Here is a 16,689-nt window from a genome sequence, read left to right as displayed (position 1 = left end):
TTTCACAAGTTCATTCTCTACTAATGCTTGAAGCAGAACAAAGTACTGAATGATCACCCAAATGTCTAGAAAGCAGGATTCCCTGAGAAGCTCAGAAAATTCCAGCAGTGTCAGAAAGCCCCAGCTAAAGACACTTAACTCAGAAGGTACTGTCAGGAGGGCTGAGCAGCATGCCATCATCTGTTGATAACTTTCAGGCAATGTCAAAGTTCTCACACAGCACTCTCTCATCTTAACTCCATCTTGCCTTCATCACAAACAAGAAGGGGTTGAATTCATCACAAAAGCTGGCTACTCTGAACATCACCACTTTCAAAATCTCACCTTACCATCAATGTTTAGAGCAGGCATAGCTGGGAGAGACTAGAAGGCACCTAGTGTGAGAACATACCTACAGGCTTCCGGTTTCTCCCTTTCAAAGAAAAAAAAAATTAGTTGCCATTGAGATGATTCTGACTCATGGCAACCCCATATATAGTCAGAGTAGAACTGTGCTTCATAGGGTTTTCAATGGCTGATGTTTCAGAAACAGACTGCCAGGACTTTCTTCCAAGGTACCTCTGGATGGACTCAAACCACCAACCTTTTGGTTAGTAGCCTAATGCTCAAGCATTTGCGCCACCCAGAGGAACATGAAATTCGGAAAAGATTAAGAAAGTGAAAAGTGCTCTTTCAATAACTGTATCTACTCATAATATGAGTCAGGCTTCAGTGCAAAAGAAACTGAATTATCACACAATATATATGTGGTTAAGCCAAACAAATGTTGGAGGTCTAGCACATTTCTGTTTCGGACCCTCAGTTTCGTTTCCTAGGCTGTATATGGGGATAATTAAGAGTGTGTATTTTTTTACTCAGGGGTTGGAGTCCCTGGGTGGCATAAACGGTTAAGTGCTTAGCTATTAACCCAAAGGTTGGTTGTTTGAACTCCCCCAGAAGCTTCTCAGAAGAAAAGCCTGGTTATCTACTTTCAACAGTTCACAGCCATGGAAAATCCTATTGAGCTCAGCTCTATCCTGAAACACCTGGGGTTGCCATGAGTCAGAACTGACTCCAGGGCAATTGGCTTGGTTTTCTAGTTTTTATTCAGGGGTTAGGCAAATTGTTACTACTTTTATACCCTTGTCAAGTCACTCTACCTCTCAACTTCAATTTTCTCATCTGTAACATGTGGATAATAACGCCTAACAGGGCAGATAGATGTCAGGATTTAATGAGTCCGTAGGGTCGCTAGGAGTCAGAATCAACTTGATGGCAACGTTTTGGGTTTTTTTTTGGTAATCATAAAAAGCCTTTAGTTGTTTATTGCTAGCCTCCAGGTAAAATAAAAATCTCTCAACATCTGACTTTTAGGAAGGAAGGGATTATAAGCATGAGTCTACTCAAATCCCAGGATAATCATACTCATTTGCTTCCCAGTAAATGCACTAGAAAGTGAAATTTACATGACTTGTTTTGTTCCACCTTTCTTTTGGGGTGTTGGTAGGCCCATACAGGCAGAGAATACATATGTCCCTTTGGCAGTGGGTAAGTGTTCTCCAGCACCAACTATGTTCTAAACAACGACACTACAGTGTGCACAAACTCAGAAGACACACAAATATGACTACTGAGCCTCAGTGCCTGCCAGCCAACATCGCAGCTCCTCCTAGGGGAGCACTCATCCTGCTAGTCCGTCAGTGACACAGCCTCACAGGAGCAGCATGTGTAGCCAATACAATTAAGTAACTGGAGGCAAAAAATCCGGTCTCTCTTCCTACACTCCATGTGATAACACACATAAAACTGCTCAATAAATCTTAGCTGCTACTATTATTACTATTCTTACTTACCAGTCCAGGGACACAACACCATGCCGTGTGGAAAAGAGAAAGTGGAGAGGCAAGTTTGCTTTCCTTTTTTATCGTGGCCCTATTGAAGTCACCATTCCTAAACACTTTGAATACTCCTTTACACTGTCTTTGTTCCTCCCTTGACCTCTGAAGCCAGAGTTTCTCTAAAGGCTCCTGGTTTGTTTTTCCACATTTATCTCCCTTCCATACCCTCCCAAGCATACCAAACCACCTGGTATTAGCGTTTTCCAGGATGCTTCATTTCCTCTGATTGGGCATCAGTGGGCACAAGTATCTCTGAAAGGCCTTGCAGACTCCCAAGCCACAATGATTGCCTGGGGTGGGCTGAGGGGCAGAAGTGGCCGTTAAGAAGCGGTATGTGGAAATTCTGATATTAGAATGTGTAAATGGCCCCTGCCCTAGAGACACCAGTTGCAGGAACTGGACTGCAATGTCAGCTCGGAAACTTGATTTCTCCAGGCCCATTTCCAGACTCCAGCTGCTCTATGTTTGGCTTCAATAAGAAAGAATAACACTGGCAACAGCTGCTGTTTCTTAGGTTGACAGCAACAGCTAGAGTTTAAACAATCTCTTGTTTAAACAGTAGGAAACTACATAACTGATCTAGACTTCCCATGAGTCAAGGCCAAGTGCAGAGGAAATTATCAGTGTTCAAAGGAATGCCAAGTAAGAATGAGGAGAATGAATAACCTGCTCAAAGTCTAAAGAAGTGGGCTCAAATACTGTGTTCCTTGGGGCCTTACAGTTGCCTCACAGATGTCTGAGAGGTCGCCTGGGGCTGGGGGCCAGAGTGTATGTGTGTGTGTGCATGCGTGTGCCCGCACACGCCTGTGTGCTAGCATGCGCATACTCCCGTTATGAGGAAGGGGAGGGAAGGCAGCTGAGAGCCTCCCATCCCTATTCCAGTTGGACTTTGGGTGGGGGTGAGGGTGGATGATGCAGAGGTGGGCCAAGCTGAAACTCTCTGCAGTGATTCTAGCAGTCCACAGGGATTTTTTTGAAAACGAAGAGAAAGACAGGACACGCTTTAAAGCAAAGAGCCTATTTTATGATTGTCTTGAGAAAAAAATAAGAACTAAAAACCAAACTAAATGTTTTCTTAAAATCCTCCCACTGGTCACTTCAGTAAAAAGCCAGGCTTACCTTGACATATTGAACAAGGCGTTCACTGACGTTCACTTTGTAAGTCTTCAAGCCCAGTTCCTTAGACAGCCGTAAGATCCTGTTCTGGGTTGGTCCCACATATGCTCCGCCAACATCTACGTAATTAACATGCTCGTTCTATCAAAAGAGAAGAAGTGGTCAGAAGACTTTAATTAAAACTTGAAAAAAAATCTTTGTCTTTAAAAAAAAGTTTTTAAAAACTTAAATGTGCTTTATAAAGTATGACTGAAATAGCAGTTCTTTCTCCCCCACTCAAGAACTGGGGCACGACACTATATGGCACTCATCTCTAAGCAGCCCCATTTGTATGGTTATCAGTGAGGCAGATTCAGCAATAAAATGAAAAAACAGAAAAGAAAACCAAAGTACATCCAGTGGTCTAGATCCTTTTCAAAGCATTTAAGTTATTATACATGTTTTTCTTTTGAGTTACTGTTAAAGGAAACACTCAGAGATAATTAGGCCTAATTTCCTCATGTCCAGTAGATGAAATCTTAAATCAACCCACTATGACAGAGTCTTGGTGGCTCAGTGGTTAAGAGCTCAGCTGCTAACCAAGAGGTTGGCAGTTCGAATCCACCAGTCGCTCCTTGCAAACCCTATGGGGCAGTTCTACTCTGTCCTACTGGGTCTCTATGACTCTGAATTGATTGGACGGCAACGGGTCTGCTTTTTTTTTTTTTAATGATGGGCTCTTTATCCTATTTTAAAACACTTCCAGGGAAAATGCATTATAGGAAAAGAGTACAAAAAGATTCATGTACCTAATAAATTACTTATAAATATACAAACCATCTTTCATAAACTAAAACTCTTACTTTCCCCTTCTTAAATGTAGATCTACACCTTTCAGCTTTTAAATCAACACATTTCCTAATGATTTAATCAATAAATTGAATATTGGTGACGTACAACTCCTCCATGTTTTCGTAATAATGTCTATAGATCTGTCTCTATTTTGTTGTTTATATTCTCATTCATGTTGCCTTTTCTCCTAGTTTGTCTGATTATTTTTTATTGCATGCCACTCAGTGCATTAAAAAACAAACAAAAAACAAAGAAATAGTTTAAATCCTAGGGTGTTAACATGACACTATCTTTCTCCGAGAGGATTCATGCTTGCTTCTGCCCAGCACCTGGCCACACTAACAATACTACATAACCTTATTCCATTTTTTTAGACCTGAGATGATTTGAAGCTGGGCTGAGGTACACATGTAGCCTTGTCTTCTTCCAGTTCACCCTTACTTCTATGACACAGCCCGACGCAAGGCGTAAGGAGTTTACCACACTTGGAGGGGAGGGTGGCTCTGGACTTGACCTTTTGTCACCCTGGCTTTTAAGACTATCAAAAGCACTGTTCAGCCTCTCAGCAGCTTCTTCAGTGGTCTTCTTCAGTGTCTCCCACCTTTCCACCCCCAGGAGAAAAGGAGGTTTCACATTCTCTGGATTTCCATCTCTCCTGGATATCGGCCCAGTGATTCTTCGCTACCTCATTAGCTCTCTGATATTTTGAAGGCTTAGGTGTAGGTGCGTGTGTGTGTACAGTGCAATTTCTCTATTCTTTTGGAGTTAGTAGGAGGGTTGGTACAACTTACCTAATGTGTTATTTCCAGAAAATCAAGTGTCTAGTATTATCGAAGGAGCCCTGGTGGCACATGGTTAAAGCACTTGGCTGCTAACCAAAAGGTTGGTGGTTCAAACCTACCACTGCTGTGCAGGAGAAAATGTGGCAGTCTGCTTCCCTAAAGATTACAGCCTTGGAAACCCTATAGGGTAGATCTACTCTGTCCTAAAAAAATGTGGCAGTCTGCTTCCCTAAAGATTACAGCCTTGGAAACCCTATAGGGTAGATCTACTCTGTCCTAAAAAAAAAAAAAAAAACAACCCAGTGCCGTCGAGTCAATTCTGACTCATAGCGACTCTCTCTGTCCTATAGGGTTGCTATGAGTTGGAATCAACTTGATGGCAGTGGGTCTGGTTTGTAGTATCGTTGAATCTTACCTTCCTGGGATAACGTGGCCTGCTATCTTTCTATTGCAGGATATTCTTTGTTAACATTAGTTTAGGATTTTTATATCTGTGTTCGTAAGTGAGATTGAGACTGGCCTATGATTTTCCGTTCTTCTACTTGTCTGCTTTTTGCATTAGTATTGCTAATCCCAGTAGTTAGTGATCATACTCTCTTCTATTTTCTAGGAGTCTGTATATAAATAGTATCATCTATTCTTTGAACATTACGTAGAACACACCTGTAGAGTATCTAGGCTTGGTGTATTCCTTGTGGGGAAGATCTTCTACTACAGATTCAATTTATTGTGCGGTTAAAGCACTACTCATATTTTCTATTTCTTCTTAAATCAGTGTTAGTTTTGATAACCTATATTTTTCTTGTAATGTATACATTTCACATATATTTGTTTTCAAAATAATTGGATTAAAGTTATTCATAACATCCTTTTTATTTGCTTATTATTTATTGCATTAGTAGTTATATCTTCATTTCCACCGCTTTTATTGTTTATTTGGCTCCATGATTTTGCTTTGCTTTGAGGATTCATTTGTTCATTCAACAAATATATCTTCAGGTCCTACTGGGTGTCACATACTGTTCAAGGAGTTTTTGTTATATCATTGAACAAAACAAAGCTCCCTGCCCTTGAGGAACTTTTTCTCTTTTCCTTGAGGAGAAAGAATCCCACATTCAGTGGAGAATGACAGAAAGTGAACACTAGATATAATATCATTGAAGTTGATAATTACTATGAAACAAAAAACTAGAACAGGATAAGGGGGACTACAATTGCTGGGAAGAGAGGAACAGGTTGTAATTTTTAATACAGTGAACAGGTAGGAATTCTTGGAAAGGTGACATATTTGCATAAGGACTTGAGGAAGGTGAGGGAATTATCCACACGCATATTTGGGGGAAGAGCATCCTTGGCAGAAGGGAGACCTAGTGCAGAAGTGTGCGTGGTGTGTTCAAGAAATAGCAAGAAGGTCAACGTGGCTAGAATAGATTGAGCAAGGAAAAGAGAATTGATGATGAGGTTAGAGAGGTAAGGGGATGAGGGGACAGCTCATGCAAAGCCTCACAGGACATTGTAAGAACATTGGCTTTCTGGGTGAAGAAGGGTGCCTTTGAAGGTTTTGAGAAGAGAAATGTCAAGATCGGACTTAGGTTTGAAAGGTTCACTCTGGCTGCTACGATAAGAATGGATTATAGGGAGCAACTGTGAAAGCAGGGGAGTCAGTTAGGAAGCTAATGCAGTAATCTGGCTTAGAGATGATAGTGGCTCCCACCAGGGTAGTAGCAGAAGTGCTGGGAATTGTTGAATTCTAGATGAATTACAAAGGCAGAGCTAACAGAATTTGCTGACAGAGTAAATGTGGGGTCTAAGAATGCTGAAGATGACTGAGTCTTTTTGGAGTTGTGATCCCTGATATGGGGAAGGCTGCTGAAGCAGCAGTCTTGATGGGAAAGATAAGTAGCTCAATTTTGGATGTGTTAAGTCTCATATGTGTGTTAAACATCCAGGAGATCTTCAAATTTCTAACTTTCATGTCAGGTCAACACAATATATTTTATTCTGCATTTTACTTATTTCAATTGGGAGCTAATCACGGTTTCTATTCTGCCGCGATACCAGAAATGCAGTGCTCCTTTGACTTTAATCTTTCCCTCATATTATCCTTACTTTCTCTTTTTCTAACCATTGGTGTTGTCCTCCAAACCTTCTCTAGTGTCCAACATCCTTTTTGAGTTATAAAGAACAAAACTGGAGTCAGTATGTCAATAAATGCCTAGGCTTTAACCAAGACAGCAAGACGACTCTTGGTAGTTTGTAAACACGATGTCTTTAAACACCGATACTATCTTTACAGTGAATAACCCTAAACGATATGGTAAAAAGTGTAAGGGATTTCACTGAATGTTTATTTACAAAGCAGAAACATTCTAAAAGAGGTACCTTGGTTCAGTATGAAGACACTAGAACCATAATACCATATTTTGCTATGTCGCACCTTAGTCTTTCAGGTCTTAATTTAGATCTTATGACTCAGCCTTTGAAGAGACATAAACACTTAACTATATTAGGAAACAAATACAGCATCCCTGGGGTGGCCATGCAGGCATTTCAACTTTATTAATTTGGCCCTGAAGAATTATGAAGAAATCACATTAGGAAAAATAGGGAAGCTAATTTATGAACTAATAGAAGCTTGATCTGAACAGCTGCCAAGTGAAAGTATCAAATTTGACATTTTAATATTTAAAGATCTACAGCAGCTTGAATCGACTCGTCGGCAGTGGGTTTTGAGAGCAGCTTTTATAGCATCTTCTCTCAAAATTATCCTAATTGATTATGCTATTGGGAACAATTAAAACAATATTCAATTCAGTTTCTTATTAAATACCAGTTTTGTTTCTCCTTAAAGCCTTTCCCCTACATCTATTCATCTGAAATCTGATAAATCTAAGTCCTAATCTTTAATATTGCAGAGATTCCTGTCTCACATACTTCAGGAAGAATATAATATCATGCTCAGTATACAACAATAGTTTCTGACATATAAATGATACAGCCTGGAAAAGCAGCCTGGGTCAATGGCATAGGTGGGGACAAGCATGTTGGAATTTTCATTTCCCTTTACCAAGAATCGTGTTCTTAATTGAAAATCTGCAACATGACAGATGCTCCTATTTAATAACCAGAAGGTTTTGAAGATAAGAAAAGTAGGGCTAAGGGACAACTTAATAACTATCTCCAAAATGAAGAAATATTTTTCAGAAAGTGACAGAAGAATCTTATCTAACAAGGTCATACAGGCAGAATATGCAACCCTTCTTTTGTACTATAACACATTGCCTTAAATTAAAATTTGAAGTTGGAAGGGAGCTTCGAGTACATTTAGATTGTATCTCATTGCCCAGATGAGGAAACGGAGATGTAAAGTGCTAATAGCACTTACCAAAGGTAAGACAGTGTGTTAGGCCAGTATAGAGGCTAGAACCCCAGTGGAATCCCTAAACCAACAGACTCCCAGTGGACCACATTTGAGGAAGTAACCAGACATTCTCCAAATAAAATGAATCTGGATTTACATTAATTTAAAGCAAAGAAGCAAGCATATACAATAGAGCAGCACTTCTCAAACTTTAATGTGCACGTGAATCCCCTGAGGATCTTGTCAGAATGTAGGTTTGGATTTAGCAGGTTGGGGGTGGGACCTGAGATTCTTCATTTCTAACAAGGTCCCAGGTGATTCGGAGATAGTCAGAATCAGCAGACCACACTTTGAGTAGCAAGGCTATAGTGCACTCTTAGAGCTGAGCAACATGAAAATAGGCTCATGTATCTAAAAAGGTAGGAAGCAAATGACAGAAGGGTAGCATGACACAGTGTGACACAAAGAACTCGTACAATATTCTAGTTCAGATGTCTTTGGTTAGCTATTCCAATATCCATTTATATTCCCTTTTCTATCACCATGAGTTGGAATCGACTCTGCGGCAACTAACAACAACAACAACAACGTGTCTGCTTCTATTATGCAGCTGGAAATGTTAAATATTTGCTTTCCCAGGTCCCTAGCAGCTAAGGGACCCAATTCTGGCCCATGAGACTAAAGCAAACATCTGCTGGGGTCTCCTGCCAAAAGAAGCTTTGTTGTAGGTAGGACTGGTGCTGCCCCTTCACTCTCCTTCCCGCCTTGAATAAGGATTTGATGCTTAGGGTTGCAGCATCCATCTTGTTACCACAGGCAATGAGCCAACATGCAAAGAATGGTAGAACAGAAGACAGAGCCAGAAACCTTGATGACAAAGCTAACACCTGAATCAGCCTGGACTATCTACCACCAGACTCTTCTTATGTGAACGAATTAAATCTTTATATTGCTTAAGCCATTGATGTTATCATTGCTTAAGCCATTCAGTTATTAGTCTGATAAAAAAATACATCTTCTAATTAGTTAAATGCTTCCTCACCTTTCAGTCACTTCAAGAGTCTAGTATTGTCCTTACTGCCAATTCCCCAGCCTTCAACGCTCTATTTGAGTGCTCTAGCAAAGGCCTCATTAATCTTCCAATCACCAAACACAAGGGCTTTTATCCTATGTCAAATGCCTGTCATTTGACTTGTTAATCATCCTTTCCTCTTTCCTCCACTGACTTGCATAGCACTGTTCCAGTCTCACCCTCCTCCTCTGCATCTATTGCTTCTCTGGCCCCTCTGCCTATGTCCAACCTTAAATCAGCATGTTCCCCCAACTCCCATCTTTGGCTCTATTTCCTTCTCATCCTACGTCCTCTTCCTGTGTACTTTAATCAGCTCCCACAGATTCAACCACCTGCAACCAGTCCCTTGAAGAACAGTAAACAAGCATTAGCATGCATTTTTCCAGAATGGTGATACAGACCCAGGTATAAAAACGTAATGATGTGGCAAGAATTAGGCTTCTTTCTCATATCTAGTTAGATTCTACCTGAGCAAAGCATGTTTTAGGCAGTAGGACACTTCTTAGGGAATAAGGGCTGAAGAAAAAGTTGCACAAAAACATGCTATATTTGCTCCTGCTTACTGTAGCCAGCTCACTTCTGTTCTGTGTCTTTGAATAAATAAAAAAGAAACCCACAGCAAGTATGTGCATGTGTATATGTGTGTGTACACACATACGTGTATGTGCTTCCAGCCAAACAGTAATCCCACCTGAAACACTGCATACTTCATTTAGGCCTGTATTATATAGGGTCGCTATGAGTCAGAATCAACTCGATGGCAATGGGTTTGGATTTTTTTTGTTGTTGTTTTAATATGGAATTATATATACATACACATACACATACACATACACATACACATACACATACACATACACATACACATACACATACACATACACACATATATATATATATATATATGGAAACCCTGGTGGCATAGTGGTTAAATGCTACGGCTGCTAACCAAGTTCGAATCCGCCAGGCACTCCTTGCAAACTCTATGGGGCAGTTCTACGCTGTCCTACTGGGTCGCCATGAGTCGGAACTGACTCGACGGCACTGGGTTTGGTTTGTTTTGGTTTTATATATAGATATATTTAGGCCTCTAATATGGAATTTGGAGCGCTGGTGGCACAGTGGTTATGAGCTATGGCTGCTAACCAAAAGGTCAGCAGTTTGAACCCACCAGCTGCTCCTTGGAAACCCTATGGGGCAGTTCTACTCTGTCCTATAGGGTAGCTATGAGTTGAATCGACTGGACAGCAATGAATTTTGGTTTTTTGTATTAAAGTTATTTGTTTACCTGTTTATTTTCTTCACTAGAATGTAAACTACTGAAGGTCAGAGACTGTCACACAACAATGAGTGCTTGTTTAAGAAAATGGACACTTACTTGGAGTGGTTTAGAGCTATGTTGGGCCAGTGGCTTAACTGAATGAACTCTTGAGATTTCCTCGAGCCCTGTGCCTTTCAATCGTGCCACTTCTAGTTTGTGTGAGATAGTATATGTGAAGTATTAAAATCACTTACCCTCACAGTATATGTTCTCCCTCCAACTCGATCTCGGGCTTCTAAGACCAAAACGTTAACTTCATGTTCGGCCAAGAGTTTGGCAGCAGACAATCCTAAAGGGAAAGCAAAATATAGGAACATATTAACATATAAATACTAAACATCCAAGATTTAAATATGCAAACAGGTGGCTGAATAACTACACAGAGAAGTGATTTTAAAAATCCAGTAATTTGATAGCTCCTTAAAAAAAATTTTTTTTTTCAAATATGTACCTCAAAGACAAAAAGAACTACAAACAAAAAGTAATCATTTAGATGGTGACGGTATCAGTATCAGTATTGTTATTCTGAGGTACAGCAAAATCAGGCTGGTGTGCTAGAGAACCAGGATTTTTGACATAAGAGTAAGGGTGCTCAGATATAAGAACAATGAGGTTAAATAAAAACCCGGTTGTTCTATATATGGATTGGAATTATCAGTATGATCTCTGGATATATTCTATCCTTAAAAATATATATTTCTTAGTCTTGTCCAGTGAAAATACCTAGAAAAAAATAACCTACTCAGTAGCAATAAATACTCCCAGACTATGGTTTCTAAAAAATCAAGTCACATGAACTGAACCAAGGCTCTTGACCTATTCCAGGATTGGGGCAAGAAATGTACAAGATGAGTCTGAACGTCAAGTAATACCAGAAAGCAAGATGGTTGTCAGAGACAACCAAGATAGGGTCAAAAAGACTCACCAGCTAACCTGAATAAACTCTCACTAGTTTTTTTTTTTTTTTAGTCAAGAAGGGAACAAATCTCCTGTGCAGAAAAATTCCAAATAACTGATGTAGCTATTCTGCTCTCAAGGAGGCAGATTTAAAATAGATTTCACTGTCTCCATATTCCAAATGAGCAAATCAAATGCCTGATATGAATGACCACAACAAAAGCTAAGGATTTTACTTCTCATGCCCTCAGTTAGAGCCTTAATAAAATCAAATCTAATGAATAACTCTAAACGAGTTTGGTGAGTGGGGTTCAGTGCCAATAATAAATTCTACTCAGGAGATAAAAGAGAAGGTGGGAGCAGGGCTACCTGAGCCAGTACTATGACCACACCAGTAACAAAGGTCATTTTGCAGTTTAGCGTTTAAGGCTATAACCAAATAAATTAAAAAGCTGACAAAAATGATTGTTTATGCATTACAGGAAAATAGCCCTATCTGAGCAAGGAAATTTTAAACTCATAGTTTAAGAAATAAGGAAAAATATTTAAGCCTTTAAAAAGGATTTCAGAAAAATCTTTTTAAAAAGTATTGCAATTAGAAGGGAGATGGTTTAAGCCATTTAGAAAAATCTACTTATATGCAAATTTCATCTAATATGCTGAATAAATGCAGTGCTAATGTTTCAGTCTGCAAGTTTATTGCGAAGAAGACCCTGATAAGAAACTTCCAGGACCATTTAAAGGCTAGAAAATACACAATATGAAAATAAAAAATAAGATGCTGTTAGGAAAATAGTTATTTCTGAATGCTCAGCAAGTCATAAATAAAGCACAGGCAAACACTTGTGGTCAAGAAAAGCTTTTCTAATATAACAACTGTGGCTGTTGATTCCAATAATAAAAAAAAAACAAACGAATATGATGCCTATTAAAGATACGTCTTAGATTATACTCATCAACTCTTTTTTCTACTTAGCCTATGCATCGGTATGCATTCTCCCCCTCTCATCGCTACAAAATTCAATGATTATTTACAGAATAAAAAAATATACCTCAATTGTCAACTCCACAGATCATTTTAAAGGCTTTTTGCCACCATCTTTCAAAAATATTTCTTCTTAGTTATTGGTTTTTGTAAAGGTGGTAAGATTTGTTAGGAAAATGTTTGAAGGCAAGTCACCAAATACAATGTAGCCACCATAAAAATACATATTATAACCAAGTATTTTTTATTTTCTCATTATGAAAAGAGAACATCTCATATTAGACCTTTTATTTCATCTTGTTCCAAGAAACACAGGTTAGTCAAAACTAAGAGTGCTATGTGTTATAGCTCTTTCTTTCATTTCCCATCATTTAATAGCCACATGGAATCTAGGGGGATAGAAGAAGTTGGCTCCTCTGGGGGAACCCCCATCCCCAAGATAAGAAAAAATAAAAGGATTTTATACAGTGGCATGCCAGTAAATGATTAGCAACCACTGGGGGTGTGGGAACCTGGATTTTTAATTTCTGCAACATATATACACTCCCACCACGGGCAATTTCAAACTACCAGTGTGATTCAAGCTACCAACGTGATGTCACCGAACCTTGAGTTGGGAAGAGACACGCACAGTCAATCCTTGTGAGCCAGTAGGAGCTGGCTCCCATACCCCGATGGTTATAGCGATAGAAGAACTGGGGAGCAGAGAGATGGCCTATGAAGTCAGCAAGTATTTATGATATTCATTGGGCTGTAGGGGATGAGAAGCCAACTTGAAAAGGGCCACTGGACCTGACTCTCAAGTGCCCTAGTGTCCAAAGTCTGTTTTTCTTCTGCCTGTGTGTAGAGGCAAGAAGTATAAGCAGGTATTAGCAAAATCTTCCTTCCCTTGCACCTAGAGCTCTTCCTTTCCCAAAGCATGACAGACAGGGCTCATTAGGAGGCAGAGACTCCCAAATACCCTGTGATTTTCTATGAGAATAAAGAGCCTCAAGAAGCTACATTCACACAGATTTTATGAAGGCCTTATCGTGTAAAATGAGGATCCAATCACTTTCAAAATGGAGAAACCTGAAAACAGGGAAATTGTGGGCCATGGCACAGACAAATCTTTAATCACTTTGCAATAAGTATTTAAATAGGGGTGATGAGTTTAACACAGTACAAATCCTTTCCTGATCTCTCTCTCTTCAATCGTTTGGATTTTACAGAAACCAAAATAAAAGATAGGGTAATAGATTTATTTGGGAGGTTAAAAAACAAACAAAATTCAAGGTAAAAAAATCCAGTGCCGTCTGTGAAAAGCACACATCATTTCAGAGCTCAGACAATGCTAGTCTCGGTTATTAGATCAGGGGAGCCTGGGCGAGATGATGTATGCAGCCTACATCTATGTTGCCATGGCAACGTCAAACCAGTTCCAATCCAGCTCCTTAAAGCCACTGCCCATGGAAACTGTTCCCATCAATTCTGCAGTGCTTTCCTTGCCTTCAGATGGATACTGTCCCCATAGAAATGATTTTACCTATATAGCTGGAGGGGCAGTTAATATCTGCAATGAAGCCTTTAAAGAAATGACCCTTGCTTTCTGGAATATAAATCTCAGGCATCCTGTCACTGTGGAACCCAGCTTCCACACTTACCCTTGCCTTCTCTACCTCGCCAAGAGCCCTTTTCTCCACCTTACATTCACATCTACTCCATTATAGGGGGGAAAAAGTTCCTCCATTTGATTCATGCCACCCTTTTGAATTCCTGAGCTATTTCTGATTTTTCTTCTGCAACAAATGATCTGTACTTGGTATCTCCATTTCCTGACTAGAATAAACCTAGATATGTAGTGTATTCTTCATGAAAAATGTCCAGTGATCCCACTGTCAATGTCTTGAACATTATGGTTAATGGTGAAATAACAGTAGCATCAAAGTCAGAAACAAGGAAGAGATGCCTACCATCACTGATTTTATTTAACATCATTTTGCAAGTACTAGCCAATGCTATTAGAGAAGAGAGAGAAAGAAGGCATAAAAATCAGAAAAGAGAGAAAATTATCATGGTTTGTAATAAAAAAAAAAGTAACAGAAGATGAAAGAAGAGAATTCAAGTAGCAAGGTGTCTAGTTTAAAAGTTGTTATTAAAAAAATAAATCACAGCCCTACATACAATCAGTTGGAGAATATAATGAAAGAACTCACTTCTAAAAGTGACATGAATGACAAAATATTAGAAACTCAACAACTCTGCAGAACTCAGATGAGAAATATCTTGAAAAATCTGAAAATTACTGAAAGACCCAAAAGAAGACTTGAATGAAAAGATAGTCATTATTTTTGGATAGGAAGAAACAGTATTATAAAGACCTCAATTTCCCCTCAATTTAAATAGTAATTTAAAAATGTAATGAAATACCAATAAAAATGTTAATACTATTTTGAGTCCCTGATTCTAAACTTCACATGGAAAAATAACATGGTAAACTTGGCAGGAAATTCCTGAAGAAGAGGCAACCTTTTATTAAAATATATTACAAAGCTCTAGTAAAAAAAAATAGTGGAACTGCACAAAATTAGACAAGTGGATAAATATAAGAGAATATGGTCGAGAAATTACACAAATCAGTAGATAAATCCTAGTTTAGTCAATAAATGGTGTTAGGACATCTGACTTCAGGAGAGGAAAAAAAGCAAGGCAGAATTTCTAATTCTTTATTCAAAATAAATTCAGACGAAAGATTTAAATATAAAAAATAAAAACATAAAAGAACTAAAGCAGAGGAATTTTAGAAAAATAACATTCTCGGAGTAAAGAATGCCTTCTGTGTAAGACACAAAACCCAGAAGCCATAAAAGAAAAAAGAAAAAAACCACTTGACACAAGATTGATTTCTGCAAATTATAAAAAGTTCTCACAAGTCAATAAGAAACAAGACCAAACACATTTTAAAAATGGGTAAAGAATTTGAATGCAAGGTTTCACCAAAGAAATACAAATTTCTTTGAATGAAAAGATGCTCACTCTCACTCCTAATTTGTTTCTGATGTTGTTAGTTGCCCCTGAATCAATTCTAACTCATGGCGACCCCATGTGTTACGGAGTAGAACTGATCCATAGTGTTTTGTTGGCTGTAATATTAATGGAAGCAGATCTCCAGGCCTTTTTCTTCCCATAAATTAAAATCAGTGAAATTTTGATTTATTGGATTAAAAATGAAAAAATATTAAATACAGTGTTGACATGGGTATAGAAAACAGAATGTTTCATATACTGTTGGTGGCAAAGAACAGTGATTAAACCTTGCCAGTATTAGTTATTAAAACCGCAAATGCACATCCCTTTGATCCAGCAATTCCATTCCTAATAAGCTCTCTCCTACATATAAATTCACACACATATACATAGGGTCACTATGAGTCGGAATCGACTCGACGGCAGTAGGTTATACAAAGAGCTCCAAACAAGAATAAGATAAAGGCATTCTGCAAAATACTACATAACTATTAAAAAGAATGAAAGTTTTTGAAATATATAAGGTGAAATAAGCAAGGTTCAGAGCCCTATGTAGTATGCACCCATACTTCCATACTTGAAAAAAAAAAGAAAAAAAATTTTTTTTCTTTTTTTTAAGTAACTTCCTTACAGGAAATAACTGAAAAGATATACAGTAAACTATCATGGTGGTAATCTTTCAGGGTGTACTACTGGGGGTCTAGGATAGAAGATTCATTTTACATTATATACTCGTTTGAGCTGTTTTAATCTACTGCATCTATGTGTTTATACAGACATCACCATATTCACAAAGAAAAAACTACTACACACATTGACATCAAAACGTATTTTTCCATCTAAAATTATTTTTCCCTTTAAAAGGTTTCAATATATAGGTTTGAAATATAGCCTAAAGATATATGAAATGAGGGTTACCTTCATGAGAAGCATCTAGGTAATGAATAGCAACTGAATCTTTTTGCAAGTACTTATTTTTATACCTTCACAAGTATCATTAACCCGACTAAATTCATTAATCTATCCACTCATTCAACAAATAATATTATGCTCCTACTACGTCCCAGGAAACCCTGTTGGTGTAGTGGTTAAGTGCTACAGCTTCTAACCAAAAGGCTGGCAGTTCGAATCCACCAGGCACTCCTTGGAAGCTCGATGGGGCAGTTCTACCCTGCCCTACAGGGTTGCTGTGAGTCAGAATCGACTCAATGGCACTAGGTTTGGGTTTTGATTATGTCCCAGGCACCATATGAGGTGTTGTGAATACAGTGGTGAATATAACCAAGTCCCTGTCCTCATGAAACTTACATTCTAGTGGGGGAGACATAGAGAAATAAATAGTAAGTGTTAGGAAATACTAATAAAATATTAAGTGCTATGAAAATAAAGCAGAGTAAGGGGAGAGTGATAGAGGTTGGGGGTGCCTTTTTAGATGTGGTCA

The 16,689-nt window shown here is 38.6% G+C and overlaps 1 protein-coding gene across 1 annotated transcript in view; it reads right to left on the bottom strand.

The window, feature by feature from the left end:
- Positions 1 to 16,689, bottom strand: part of MAOA (monoamine oxidase A) — a 63,050-nt gene that overhangs the window by 32,896 nt on the left and 13,465 nt on the right. The window contains exons 2-3 of the mRNA XM_003418017.4: positions 10,555 to 10,649; positions 2,997 to 3,134 (exon numbers count right to left, since the gene is read on the bottom strand). Coding sequence (XP_003418065.3) covers positions 2,997 to 3,134; positions 10,555 to 10,649 — 233 coding nt within the window. The remainder of the gene's footprint in view (positions 1 to 2,996; positions 3,135 to 10,554; positions 10,650 to 16,689) is intronic.

This window comes from Loxodonta africana, chromosome X (genome assembly GCF_030014295.1).
Source record: "Loxodonta africana isolate mLoxAfr1 chromosome X, mLoxAfr1.hap2, whole genome shotgun sequence".
NCBI classification, from domain to species: domain Eukaryota; kingdom Metazoa; phylum Chordata; class Mammalia; order Proboscidea; family Elephantidae; genus Loxodonta; species Loxodonta africana.
This window is presented reverse-complemented; position numbering and strand designations above follow the sequence as displayed.